Source organism: Gymnoscopelus microlampas (assembly GCF_963454915.1).
Source record: "Gymnoscopelus microlampas genome assembly, chromosome: 3".
NCBI classification, from domain to species: Eukaryota; Metazoa; Chordata; class Actinopteri; order Myctophiformes; family Myctophidae; genus Gymnoscopelus; species Gymnoscopelus microlampas.
Genome location: NC_139940.1, coordinates 38,077,029 through 38,091,905, shown reverse-complemented (window position 1 = coordinate 38,091,905; position 14,877 = coordinate 38,077,029). Strand labels below are relative to the sequence as shown.

The 14,877-nt window shown below is 43.4% G+C and overlaps 1 protein-coding gene across 5 annotated transcripts; it reads left to right on the top strand.

The window, feature by feature from the left end:
* Positions 1-692: 692 nt before the first annotated feature.
* Positions 693-11,847, top strand: vegfaa (vascular endothelial growth factor Aa). Of its 5 annotated transcripts, none has more exons than XR_014600519.1 (7): positions 693-1,458; positions 2,662-2,701; positions 5,373-5,569; positions 6,210-6,286; positions 6,399-6,431; positions 8,156-8,429; positions 11,207-11,847. XR_014600519.1 is itself a non-coding variant. In XM_084053342.1 (7 exons), exons 1-7 carry the CDS (start codon positions 1,393-1,395, stop codon positions 11,223-11,225), a joined length of 564 nt encoding a protein of 187 aa, XP_083909468.1. In that variant the 5' UTR covers positions 693-1,392; the 3' UTR covers positions 11,226-11,847. The 5 variants fall into 5 exon arrangements, 4 of the variants coding, with proteins under 4 accessions (XP_083909468.1, XP_083909469.1, XP_083909466.1 ...); XM_084053342.1 differs by lacking the exon at positions 8,156-8,429 and adding an exon at positions 9,833-9,964; XM_084053343.1 differs by lacking the exon at positions 8,156-8,429.
* The last annotated feature ends 3,030 nt before the right edge of the window (positions 11,848-14,877 follow it).

Here is a 14,877-nt window from a genome sequence, read left to right as displayed (position 1 = left end):
GGAGCTCAAATAATACATTGGTACCTATCACGAATAGAGGATAGGTGGGCACTAGGGACATCTGGGCACCTTGATGTACATTTTTGTCCAAAATGTTAAAAAATATATAAATATTTGAAAAATATTAAGTCATAATTAAGTCATGTAAAGTATACATGATATGAACATGCGCTGTACATCATCATAATAATAATAATAATAATAATAATAAGTAATGTGAAGTATACATCATGTGAACATGCACTGTACATCATTATCAGACTTAATTGTATCCTTCAACTTCTTGTTTATGCCCCAAAATGACTGGATATACAGGTTTTGTAGCAATTGAAGAAATATTAGACCTTAATTGTCGAATGTTTAAGCATGTTCTAATCATGTATACTTTACTTTACTTAAAAACATTTTCCAAATGTTTTATTTTGTAACATTTTGGACAAAATAGCCAATTTTACATGTGCCCAGATGTCCATAGTGCCCACCTATCCTGTTAGCCCTATCACACCACACTGGTGTTCACAGCTCACAGGCTGTTGGATACTGAAGGCTCCCAGAGCAATGCTTTATAGCCTGGGTTCCACCCACCAAACCCCATCGTAGCCAATGGGCGTGCTTCGCTCGCTCTTCGCTCTCCCTTGTTGCCTGATGATATCCAATTTAATAACCCATGAACATAAAACAGAATACACCAAGCGAGACAGAGAGAAGGTGCACGTCGGACAATCTCTCCCTTTTTCCTAACGGACGGATGCCCCTAAAAGCTTGAACAAGAAAACAAAGGCATATTAACAAAAGGAAAAAGGAGTGAATTATTGAAATAAAAGAGAAGGGAGAGGTTTCCAGTGGCGGTTCTAAAGAAGGGATTGATAACGGATCACTTTCTTTACGCCGGCAAAACAGTGCCTGACTTTGGCTCCTGTCTGTGATCAATGGACCAGTGCGTAAAGTTGCTGTGACGCTGCAGTCATTTTATTTTTGATCAGAAAACATTAATTTTGGGGAGGATTTGGCTCTTCTTTTAAGGTGTTGTTCCTCTTCTTCTAACGTGGATACAAGAATACAAGAGAATTTCTCTTTGTTATTGGATGACCGACGCATGTTGTTGGATGATACGTTTCTTTTGGTGCGCTCTTCTTTAAAGGCTCCCTTTGGAGACATCATTTCAACACGTTATTTCTGACGGATTCCTCTCAGGTGGCTCGCCTTCCCTGGGTGGACGACATGGATTTATGCTTTTGATTTAAAGTCAAGATACTCAAGATATTGTTACACGGCCGCTACTTCGCGTTTTTTTTTGTTGGTGTGTGTCTGTTTTTTTTTATTGTGAATCAATAAAAGGACAGCTGAGATTTCAAGACAACGGTATATTATATCCCTTTAGGAATTACAACCATGAACTGTGTTGTCAGTTTGATACAAATCCTTTTGGCAGCGGTTCTTCATATCTCCACTGTCAAGGTGAGTCCTGCTGTTTAGATATGCATGAATAAAAAGTAGAATAAAGTTGCCCTCGTTTCAATCATCAATGAGCGCTTCTCTCTCAGTGAGTGGACATAACTATAGCCGTGCTCAACTACAATCGCATTATCCTTTTTGTTTTCATTTATTAAAAGAAAAAAAAAGTATTTATCGAACAGTGTCAAAATATTCTGATAGAGTTCTTATCTAATTTTCTTTCCATTTAACAGCCATGGTGTGAACTCGTATAGGACCGCTATTTATATGTATTATTTAGGTTATAAAAAACCTTTAGTTGAGGTTGGATATTTTATAGTAATTGTTATAGCTATGCATACAAGTCGTATATATAGACACGTACCCCTCTCTGTTCTAAAGGGACTGTCTGTCTGTCACACGCCTGCATGTCATGCCACCCAACACAACACGACACGACACAATCGACCGGTTTCTCACGCAATACCTAAAGTCTGTTGCAGGCTGCAGCCTCACAGATAATATGACTAAGACTCTCACTGCAGGGGTTGTGGTGAAGAGGACAAAACGCTCGCCCCAAAACACAGTCGCCCCGAGGCAAATCCGGCAACCTCGGAACGGTCGCCACCCGGTATTCCTAAACTTAACCTCAGTATAACTATGCATGCCTAACCCTAACATTATTCCTAAACGTAACCTCAGTAAAAAATATTCCTAAACCTAACCTTATTTCTAAAAGTAACCCAGTAAAACCCGGTGCCAAAACCTAACCTTATTCCTAAACTTAACCTCAGTAAACTATGCCTAACCTTATTCCTAAACGTAACCTCAGTAAAACTATGCCTAAACCTAAACGTATTTCTAACCTTATCCTCAGTAGCCTACAAACAAATAAGAATACAAGAACTGCTGGGGGCGAGCGGTCCGAGAAAAGAATGGGGGTGAGCGTGTTTTGGGGCGAGTCTTAGGGTTACCGTTGTGGCGCGTGTGTCCTGATGCTGCACTTGCTCACATGAGGCGGGAAAAGTGACACTCTGTGTGTCTTACAGTGTAATAACCGTCCATAGAAATATAAGTACTCATGGTGAAATCGATATATAGCCTAGTCTACACTGATTCACGCCATGCATTCATGTAAAATATGATTTATTTTTTTATGTTTATAGAGGCTGTTTTAGGCTATAATGCTTAATTGTTTTTGATTGGTCTCATGTGCGTCTTTTACAGACTGCCAGTATAAACAAGGAGGTGAAGAGTAAAAATGAAGGTAAGTGTTCTTTCTATCTAAAATACCCCCATTAAAACAGTTTGGAACTTTTATATCATCTGTTGTAGTCCTACATCTACAGGGTTAGGCGCCCATTGAGCCACCTAGCGGTCAAAAAGGGAACACTCATTTCTCTATATTATGAGAACAAATGTAACTAGTTTAGGCACAGAAACACGTGTGTGTGCCTGTGTGTGTGTGTGTGTGTGTGTGTGTGTGTGTGTGTGTGTGTGTGTGTGTGTGTGTGTGCGTGCGTGCGTGCGTGCGTGCGTGCGTGCGTGCGTGCGTGCGTGCGTGCGTGCGTGTGTGTGTGTGTGTGTTAGTTCTTGACAGTGGCAGGTGATACCACTGTTATAGCTACAGGGTTGTTGTTCTCTAGATTCCCATAGAAATAAACAGCACAGAGGTGAAAGGTCTGATATGGGACTTTGGAATCACCATAAAAGAGTGCAAGATTCATCTCAACGGTTTATAGGAGGAATGGTTCCCACGTGAAGGCTTCAAAAATAATGCTTTGTGGGTCCTTTTTATTGTATTTTATTTTATGTATTTATTTACTTATTTTACGTTGTGTGTGCTGGACACTGGACAATGTGTCATCTAACTGGACTGTTCATATTGGATGCAACAGACAGTCAAGCTTGGTTCAAGGCCATACGCATGGCAGTGTATTTGTGTTGTTTACACATTATCTATGTCTGTGCAAAGATTAGACTAGGTTCTTTGATAGTAGACAGACAGCCCAAATAATACTTTCTATGTGGCATCACATATGAATATGTAATTGTTTTTGTCTGTGCAAGGGCAGCAACTCCCTTCCCCTTTGCTCTGCCATCTGCACACTCACCCTGACCTTCAAACACAAAAAGTCAGACAGCCAGACAAAAATGTAATCAGAAACACATTAACCACACAGACTCCTTTACACGCTCCACCACCCAAAAGCCATAACTTATGTATCTCACTGAAGAAAAACAAAACAACATAGAGATTTGGTTGTTTCTTAAAAGTCTTCGTCTTTTGAGTCAATTGTCCAGCCAACAAGCACCCATTCTAGTCTCTGCCCAGGATGGCTCTTATTTGAGCAGGTGTCTGCATGTTGTTAGTTTGTGACCATCGTTCATCCACTGGGGCAGCAGTGGTTTAGGAGGTTAGAGTGGCCGCTTGGGAATCGGAAGGTTCCCGGTTCGATTCCCCGGCTCCCCCTGGGTTAGTGTCGAAGTGTCCCTGAGCAAGACACTTGACCCCTCACTGCTCTTGATGAGCAGGTTGGTGCCTTGCATGGTTTCCTCCGACGTTGGTTTGTAAATGTGTGTGTGAATGTGATGCACTTCGTAAAGAACTTTGGAGAAAGGCGCTATATAAATTACTAGATAAACTCTTTGTTACCACCGCGCTCTGACTCTTCTGGTGCGATATCCTAGGTCAATATCGTAATACAAAAGTGATGGGCCGCACTCAGAATGGCAAGAGTGAGTAAACTTTTTTATTGTTATTTCTTCTCCATGTCTTTAGGCTACAAAGGACAAACGTTTCGGCTATCCAGCCTTCGTAAGTGTCACTGACGAAGGCTGGATAGCTCACTAACTCACTTTTGCTTGATGGGTTGAGTGCGACGCATCACTTTTGCTATATGAAATGCACTGTTTACCTCTGCATCTGTCGGCCAGGTCTGCTTGGGACCAAAACAAAAGGGCCTGAGAGTAAAGTCACTGACTGAATACAGCGGTGTCAGTTTGGCGGTGGTGGTGGAGGTGGTGATAGTGCAAGGCGGTGTGGTTTAGTGCCAGAGGATGTTGTTGTAGCGTTTAGGCTAGAAGCAGGGCCCTTGTTCAAGGGTGGGCTTTCTGGGGTCACATGTCAGAGGTGAACCCTGGCGCCGCACTGCCCGAGGTCACGGCTGCTCCGGTGACCCAGAGGTCAGGAGTTAGCGAGGGGTCGCTGGGAAACCAGTCTGCCGGATGGTGGCACGGATTATTCTGGGGATGGAGAGGGGATGGATGTATATAGTGGCTGGCTGGTGTGTGTGTGTGTGTGTGTGTGTGTGTGTGTGTGTGTGTGTGTGTGTGTGTGTGTTTTGTATACATTCACACGAAAATGGTCATTAGGTTTTCATCCCTGTGTGTGGGATCATGTGTGACGTCAGTGGGCTTTTGGACTTTGCAGCAGGTTTGACATCATTTTTGTTTTGCCAGTAATTATTAAGACTCTTCATCAAGCACAATGAGCGTCTGTGTTTTAGGCTGTGGCCATAGATCGGTGGCATTGTTTGCCTTCTAAGCTAGCTTTAGTAATGGGCACTACTCAGGAAATGAATGCCTGTACCTTTCTTACGTTGACAAAGGGGCACAAGTGCTCTCTTCCAGTGCTGAGCGGAAATGAGCAATGAAGGGATGACAAGAGGTTTGTCTGAAGTAGAGCAGGGTGGGGGGATGTAGTGCAAATAAAAGAGACAGAACCAGACTGCATGGGTACATAGAATGGAAACACGATGCCCCTCAAAGACATTTTCCAAGAAGTTGAATCTGCTGCTGACTTTTTATCCACTTTGGAGCGTTTTCCCCGCTCCTTCACTAAAATATACCACAGAGTGTGATTGACAATAAAGAATACAGATGATGGTGATGGATAGACAGTAATGTTCTCTTCTCCCCCAATTCCCCCCTGGCAGTGGTCCCCTTCTTGGACGTATACAACAAGAGCATGTGTCAGACACGGGAGATGCTGGTGGACATCTACCACGAGTATCCCGAAGAGATCGAGCACACGTACATCCCGTCATGCGTGGTCCTCAAACGCTGCTCGGGCTGCTGCAACGACGAGGCGCTCGAGTGTGTCCCCTCGGAAACACGCAATGTCACAATGGAGGTGAGCAACCAGCTGTTATACCAGGGTCTGGGTGGAGGACACTTGAGGGCACATAGACTTGACCTGTCACTTTCGTGCTCAACCTGCTTTCCCCCCACAAATGTAATGCCCTGACCCCTCTTCATCCTCTCTCTGCCCTTTTCCTCTCTTTCTTTCTCCCTTCCTTCTCCCCTGAGAGAGAGACACTGCCTAATCTCTGTGAGACTGAGTGTGAGGCAAGTTTAGCAGTGCAGGAGCAGAGAAAGTGAAATGGCAGGGATTGGCATGTCAGCTATGTTGTTTACCCCTGCACACCCTGTTTACACCCATGTTTACGTGGCCAAGGCTTTCATGGGCCTTGGTCAAAAAAAACCTGCTGCTATGGATCGCTGCTGGTGTAAGTTTGTACGTGCAGACAGTGTGCAGCAGATCTCGAGGCCTTTGTAGAGTCACAGCGCACAGCAGCGTCAGCAGAGTGGAGGTCAGAGAGCTTTAAAGTTGTGGTCTTTACACTGTGGTCAGTCACAGAGGTTTCCTCAAAAATAAAGGCTAATGTTACAGAAAGGGAATTGAGGTGAGGTGAAGTGAGTGATCTAATGTTCTTTTTGTTTAGTTAAGTCTCTAAATTTAAACCATGTGTTGTTGTTTGTCCCTCCTGCAGGTATTACGAGTCAGACAGAAGCATTCGCAACATACAATCCAATTAAGTTTCACAGAGCACCTAAAGTGCGACTGCAGGTAAGGAAACGTCACATCTCGTGACTCTTCCCTTTCAACGGTTACGTTCAACACATCTGACATTCATTTTAACTTAGTCAGAAACATAATCATTTTGTTTCTGCCCTTTCAGACAAAAGCCGGAGGTGAAGGCAAAGAAAGAAAAGTGAGTACGTGTTTATTTTATAATTTTGTCATGTGTGTTTTGAATGAAGAGGGGATGGATGTGTGAATGTGTTCAGTTCAGCCCTGATCGGAAACTTTGTCCACTGTCACACCTGAACACAATATTCTTACATTACGCTCAGACCAGTCAGTGTGAACGATGATGTGGTATTTACTGTACTGTGTAAACAGTAGACAAGAAGTAGTCAGCCTGGCACTTTTAATACCAACAAACCTCAGAGGAGCTCCTGTGAACAGTACTACTTTAGCAGAGTCAACAGCAGTACAAACAGTACCGCAGGGGCCAAAGCGTGGGCTGTATGTACCCCTCCTCGCTGAGCCCAGCATGTCACCGCAGGGGCAGCAAGAGAGGAAGTGCTTCAGCGTCTCCATTTACCGCGCAGCCTGTCTCACGGGGGGCAGGCGGGCCACAGTAGGGACAGGGCCAGCAGCCACTGAACGATTTTCAGGCCTATAGTTCTGCATGTTCCCTGCTGGTCTTGAGGGAAGAAAAAACAGGCCCCCAAGCATGCCTCATAGAAAAGCACAGGCTCCATCCTCTATCTTTACTGGACACACACGCACACACACACACACACACACACACACACACACACACACACACACACACACACACACACACACACACACACACATGCACTGAGCATGCTGTTTTTACGACGACGGGTTTTAGTGCTTTATGGTACGGCTGTAACATTGTGGACGAGGTCTGAGGCCATGCTTCAGACCACCCGCTACCACCTGCACCCTGACACTAGTTGCACAAACTCGACCCTCGGCCCTCGGTTAGTTGCCCATCTAATCATAGCAACAGGTGTCATGCAGTTAACCCCTTTTTATTTTTAGCGTTGTAAATAGTGGATGAGCCTGGAGACGTGGTTGAGACGCCGTCCGCTCACCGCTCACCGCAGGCTGCGAGAGGGCTGTCGACTCCAGTTGACGCAGCGGCGGTGTGGCAGCTGACGTGTGCATGCGTGCGTGTGTGTGTGTGCGCCGGGCCGGGCCGGTGCGTGTCTCAAAGCCACCTCTCTGCAGGTCAGAGAATTTGCCCCCTCGTTTTAATTGGATGAGACCGGTGCGTGTGTGTGTGCCCGGCCAGAGCCTCGCAGGGGTTAAAGCCTCGGGGATCGGTGGAGGAGAGATGGAGAGATCATGTTAGCTGAGAAGGCTGAATCAAATCCGTTTGTCATGGGGCTGAGCCCAGGCCTCGCTGGACGCCTGCCTGTCACAGCGCACGTAGGCATCGCATTTACCCTATGGCAGGGGAGGATGGGGGTACTGCAAAGACAACATGCTCATTCATCGGCGCACACGGACACACACACACACACACACACACACACACACACACACACACACACACACACACACACACACACACACACACACACACACACAGTAACTGCTGTGAATCTAAATTCAGGCGCCTGATATTCAGATTTTAAACAGGCAACAGACACACACACACACATCCACATCAGGCCTGTTCTGTCGATCAATACCCCCTGCTAATGAGGAGACCAGATTAGAAGCCAACCGCCCTGTAGATTGATTGCGTCCTGTTTGGCTTTAACTGCTATTGATTGATTTTCTGCACGAGTGTTCCTGCTTCCACTTAGGCCTCTCTCTCTCTCTCTCTCTCTCTCTGTCTCTCTCTCTCTCTGTCTCTCTCTCTTCTATTCTGCCCTTTTCTCTGTTTTCCAGGGGCAAGGGCCAAAAGAGAAAGAGAAAGAAACAGAGAGACACCATCAGGATCGCTGAGGCTGAGGCCTATACCAGCACTGCGGTGCGTGTGAGCACGGTGTCTCTCTTGGTGGTTGGCTTGATATCGGTGGAACTTTTTTGGTATTTTGTCAATTAAAAAAAATATTTTATTGGAACCTTAAGCTCCCTTTTTTTTCAACTATCCCCTTTTTTTCTTCTGTAAATATGGCCCAACATTTATTCCAGTGCCGTGGCAGTGATGTGATGCTGAAAGGTAATTATTAAGCATGGTTGGGTTTTTATAACTATCCACTGGCCCACACTAAGCTAAGGCTAGGCTAAGTGGAAGCCAAGTTGAGTCTGTTGGGTCTGTTATCTGCTTCCATGTTGCCTATTTGTTTCAGACGATAGATGATGCTTTCCAAACACCACAGCCTTAGATACAGTAGAAGCCAATTATCAGTAACAGCTACTGTACAACGGCTAAACTACATGGTGTTTAATGTAAGTGATTGTAGCCTTGAGCACAAGGAACATTGATATGTTATGCTTTGGCTTATCTTGTTCCTGTTGTCATACAGGAGGTCTTGAATGTGACGCAAAATTGACCTGTACTTAAATAGGCTGCATCAAAGTGTTGAGTCAAGGGCAAATACGTTGTCGTCTGAGACAAAGCATAGCTTCTCCACTGCACCATAGTCAGTCACCCTTGTGTCTGTCTCTGTCTGTTGTGTCTCTGGCGTGTGAACTCCCATAATCATAAGTTGGTCTTTGCACATGATTCCGCGTCTTAATGCAGTTTACCTTGATTTCAGAACAGGGTGGCGGGTAGATTGTATTATTTGATCCTGACCTCATCTCAGCCAAAACATTATTCAGTAGCACATTTTTAAATGTTCATCTGGAAAAGATTCCTGCAAATAAACATCCCACCTCACTGATTTCACCCCACATAAGTCGGGAAACGTGACATGCGATTTAAAATAAGCTTAATATTTAGATCTTTATAGGAATATATCATCAGTATAAAGCTTTGTATTCCCTGTCACTTCAGCTACGCTGAATAGAACACATGCACCTTCGATCTGTTCATATCAATGTGGGTTTGTGTGCGGTGCCTGTGGCTGGGGTGATTTCTGCAGAAGGTCTCATCTGCATACTTGCATACTGCATACTTTCCTTCCCATGTTTCTGTGCTGCTTCACTCAGATCCAATCACACAATGCGCTTGTCATGCTATTTTTAGCAAGGAATAGCAAACAGAAAAGAATGAAAGAAGAGAGTTTGTGACAGATTGTATGCTTGCATGTTCAGATTCAACAAGCGACAAGTGTCTCTGTGCTGTAGGACGGTCACTTGCTTATATTCATCACACAGTACCAGATCCTCTCATCTTGAGCCTCGAGATGTCATACTATGTAGTAGCTAACAGTGATGAGAGTTGATGTGAATATGCTGATTATGTTTTGTATAGAATTACTATTCTGTGAAGAGGCTGATGACATTAAGCATTAGGAGCGCATTGATACAGTGTCTTCTCTCTATGGTGAGGGGCGGGTGTTGGGTTGTTGTTTATCTGTTTTTTGGGGGGTGCATGAGTGTCTGTGTCTGCCTTTTCTGCAGGATTCGCTCTATAGCTTAGAACTCTCTCTCTCTCCCTTTTTGCTTCCCTTGCAGCCACTGTGAGCCTTGCTCAGAGAGAAGAAAACGCTTGTTTGTGCAGGACCCTCTCACCTGTAAATGTTCCTGCAAATTCACACAGTTAGACTGCAAGTCCAGGCAACTTGAGTTAAACGAAAGAACTTGCAGGTTTGTTTACGTTATGTCACGATAAAACAAAAGTGCCTTGAATTTCCTCCTGTCCACTTGAACGTTCCGTCTCTGCTCTTCTGCCAGGGCCTTGAATGAGGTTTCCCGTCGAGCTGCATGCTTCTTACCTGCTTTTGTGTGTTTTGTGCTGGTGTCTGGTCTGTGGTTTTCTATGTGCTTACAATGTCCCTGTCAAATGCAACAGTCTCTTGGTCTGCTGAACTCTTAATGTTGACTTTGTGATTACTGTTGACATGTTTTACTGCAAAGTGGCAGTTTAAGTATTTTGTATATAACATTGTTTACACAGCCCAGCTGTGACTAAGACGTTGTAACTACAGTATGATCTAATTTTTATACACACCAAGACGCTGATATGTTATGTACCATATTGGGTCAGTCTGAATAGAGCAGCTAATGGCCTGTGCACAGCACACCACACATCATATTGTACCATTAGTTTATCTTATCCAATCTCTTTCCCATCGGCACAGGGATATATATAACTACCTATGTGGGAGGGGGAATTTCATTTTATTTTTCACTCCCAGACAGACGTGTTTATGCGCCAGGCCTCTAAAGACTTAGAGCTCATGCACGTCACTAACACTCACAGGGAAAAGGGTTTCCCATGGTTTATTGATTGTGTGGAAAGCTCGGGTTTGAGTGAATGCAAGAAATGGTGTCCGTGTTGCTTTGCTCCGACTGAATTTCTACACCATCGTACGACGGTGTCACGGGGCTATCTTTGGCTCGCGACAATGTCGTACAATGAGTTATAAATCAGCCTTCACCTATAAATATAAAAAAGTTAATCCCCACTCATTTACTAATCAGTGGAATCAGACTGATGGCTGTTGGTGTAAATAACGCCTGCGCTCAGTAAGCAGCCAAATAGAGAGTGAACTGTGAAAGCCACCTCTACTGAGACTCTTCACAAGGCCCAGTGTTTAATGACCTCCCCTGACCTAACCACTTCCATGACCCCCGAACTCCCAGGGCCCCCCACAACGCGCTGCATTTAGCGAGCCACCACACACTCTCTCGGGTGGGGTGACCAGTGACATGTTTTCCAATTGGCCACTCCGCGGTCAGGGGGCGGATGGGGGTGGGGGGGGTGGTGCCCTGGGTTGGGGTGATGTGACGGGGATCCTGGCTACGCCCCTAGCTAGGAAGCTGATTCGCTGCTGCCGCTGCCGCCACCTCGATTAACCGATCGCCTTGTTGTCTTGTCTTCCACAGATGTGACAAACCAAGATGAGACGAGGGCAGGGGGGGGAGTGGGACGATGGCATGAAGGAATTCTTTTCTTGGCACAGCACTTTGAGGAAGCATTCCCTGCAAGGAGTTAAAATGGCAACGCAAGAGAGATCGAGCAAGAGGGAACAGTCGGGACACAGAGATCCAGCCGTTGGAAAATATATATACGTATTGATACACAGTATATGTGTATATGTATATATGTGTATATACGTATATATACAGTATATAGTGTGTATATATATACTATATATACACATATATTCTGAATGGACAATGACAATGTGTATTGCTGCTAAAAACAGAGATATTATATAAGTTAACGAATGCGCCGCTGGCGCGTGAATGGGATACATTTCTGTGCCAGTCTGTTTGGTCCTGCACATGGATAGAACTGGGAGATTCCCTCAAAAAGAAAGAAACCTGGGAGATTCCCTCAAAAGAAAGAAAAAAAAAGAGTTTTTATTTTATGTAACACTTCACTGGATGCTGGTCTGCTGTGGATATGATTTATGTTTAAAGAAATGATACGAGTATAAACATTGAGCAAAAGATTTGTGACCACAACTTCACTTGAGAGGTGCAATGGGAGCCTGACTCCCCTCGGAACTCTGATAGAGAAGATGAGGAAGGGGTGGTGAGGGGTGGGGGGCGGGCGGGGGGGGGGGGTGAATTTGGGGAGGTGGGGGAGGGAGGACGAGGAGGAGGAGGGGGAGGAGGCACTCCTGTTGTGCTTGAACTTAAATGGCAGGTCCAACGTCTAGAGAGCTGTCAGAAAGAAGAAGAAACTGTTTCCCTCTGTCATGTGATGTCACTTCCTCCACGGGGTGAAGTTCTTTGTCACCACTGTATCGACTAACACCCAATAGGATTCGGTGTGAGAATATTTGAAAAGGGATATTAATGTAGGTATATACGGAGACAGAGAGTAAATAGACGAGTTGATTGGACGACACCCACGAGTTAATGGTGGACCCTAAAGCCACCGGAGTAATCAACGAGCTCAGTTTTTATTTCCTTATTTAATGTCTTTTTTTTGTTTTCCAAAGAGATGATTGCACATCCTCATAAGAACTGTTCACTTCAAGGCAAAAGCAACGATCTGTATATACTTACCTGATATCCCTTTGTCTCGTTAACTACATCTAATTTATAATGCTAGAATATTTTCAGTATTCTACGTATTTAAGTGATATATTTATATTCAGTGTTAATAGTTGATTTTCCTCTTCAACTGTCAACGCTTTCAACAATCTGTCTGGACACGGAGAACATGAATGACTGTAGACGGCTTTTTTTTTTTTAAGAGAGAAAAAAAAAGAACAGAAAGGTTAAACACTTTTGACATTCCTGAAACATATTGCTAGCTGTGGTTTCTCCACACTAGATTGGGCCTCATAGCATGTCTCTTTGACCGATAGAAACCCCAGTGATAAAAAAGCGTGTGAAATGATGCGCCAACGCAGGTGCATCGGGTTTTGGACTGGGAGTTGGACATGTGTTTTTGCACTTGAGTGCCCCGAAAGACACGTCATCATCGAGGACTGAAAGGCGTCACGCTGACGGTGGTCGAGCTTGGACCACATTTTGGACGAGGCCAGAATGACACCGTGGCCAGCAGGCCTGCAGCTGTGCTGGACGCTGGTCTGACTAAGCTACTCACAACAGTGCGTTGGCCCCAGAGGAGAACTCTGCTTGCATGATAACCACGCCTCTGAAGCCCTCTGATGATGAGAAAGGAGAGAGAGAGAGAGAAAAGAAACATTCTATTTGTATTTAATTGCCAGAATTTTGTTTGTTTATCATGTACAGCCACATTTTTAGTATATTTTTCACATTAATATATTTATTGGTGCTGTAAAATGATGTTTTACAATATTAATAACCTTTTTTTTTGTTTTTAGTGTAACAATTAAAACATATTTATTTTGAAAATATATTGTTTTTTTTATTAAACCAAACAATTGAAAATGACCTTTTTTAGTAGTGTGAACTGTCTTGTAAACAACTAATGGAAATCAATAACATTTCACCATTTCACACCTTGGCACCACTGGTGCTGGAGCACACCATTGATCCATACTTTTTGCCCCATTTTCACTGTTTATCATAAAAGAAGTGTACAGGGCTTAAATGGTTAACCAACTGTATCATAGGGACATAGGCTTTAATGACATGGAAGGAGATACAGTTAACCAATACACATTATAAAGTAGAACACATTCACCACATACACCTATACTGTAATTGTATATATATATATATATATATATATATATATATATATATATATATATATATATATATATATATATATATATATATATATATATATATATATATATATATATAAATCACACCCAGTGTGAAGTGGGCGGTGTGTGGTCATCACAACATGACTTTTTTAAGTCCATACTGCTATTCATAGGGCTGCACATGTGTCATGTGTCTCGCTAGCCAATCACAGTCCTGAATTTGCAAAGTCAGCCAATCACATTACAGTTAGTGGTGATGACACTAGCTGTAATGTGATTGGCTGACTTTGCAAAAGCATCGATTTGCATTAACAATGGAAGGGTTAGGGGTGTAGACTGTTGTAGACTATTGGCCAATCACGGTGCAGGATTGGTCAGTGTCCAAAACTCACTTAAACAAAGTACCCGTACCTGACCGACAGCAAATATACCATATCCTTCCTGTTTTAAAAAAACAGTATCTCTGCAAAAATAACAAGGGGAGAGGTTAATTATGTCATTTAAAGGACCATATTCCAGTCAATGAATCAGCTTCATCCACATAGACTATCTTACATAAACATACATTTTCTCCAAAGTTATTCAAATGTTACAGAATGTACGGTACCTGAATAATTGAGTCAATATTGGCAAAATGTCTTAAAGGAGTAGTTCACCCAAAAAAATACACACTTTATGAATTCTTGAATTCATGGAGATTTTTGTTTTTTGTCAAATTCATTCCTAAACCAATAATTTGATGGCCGGTTCATCGGTCAAGAGGAGACTCTTTGACTCCACCAGTCATCAAATTATTGGCTTGGGAATGCGACTAAAACAAAAAAATCTCCATTAATTCAGGGCTTCATGGGGTGTGTAATTGATAGAAAATAAGATTTGTTTTTGGGGTGAACTACTCCTTTAAGAAGACATGGACATTTGAATTGCGTATGCAAATCAATCCATTGTTGTCCAGAGACTATTTCTCAGCTTCAAATCAATCAGATTAAAATGCATCAAAACGCAACAATAACAGAACGTTGAGAGAAAATACCGTTGTGAAATTGTGTGTGTTGCATTACATAGCTCAAGCAAGTTTCAAGTTTCTGCAAGTTGATTCTCATACCATAAGAATGGAAAACACTGGCTTAAAGACCAAACAAAGCACGGTGGTCGGCAGTATAACGTCAAGTGTAAGGTGAGTCATGATCAATAAGCTAAACATGGATCCTTTAAGCCTGTGGTTCTCAAACATGTTCATGTCAACGAACCTCAATTGATACGTATCTATTAGGCTGTAGACCCCCTTTTGAAAAGATTTTGAGTCAGGGACCCCCATAAGAGAAGAATTTTGTTGTTTGGTTATAGATTTAATAATTATACAACTATTTCTACTGGGTAAAATATAACAGTGGAAAG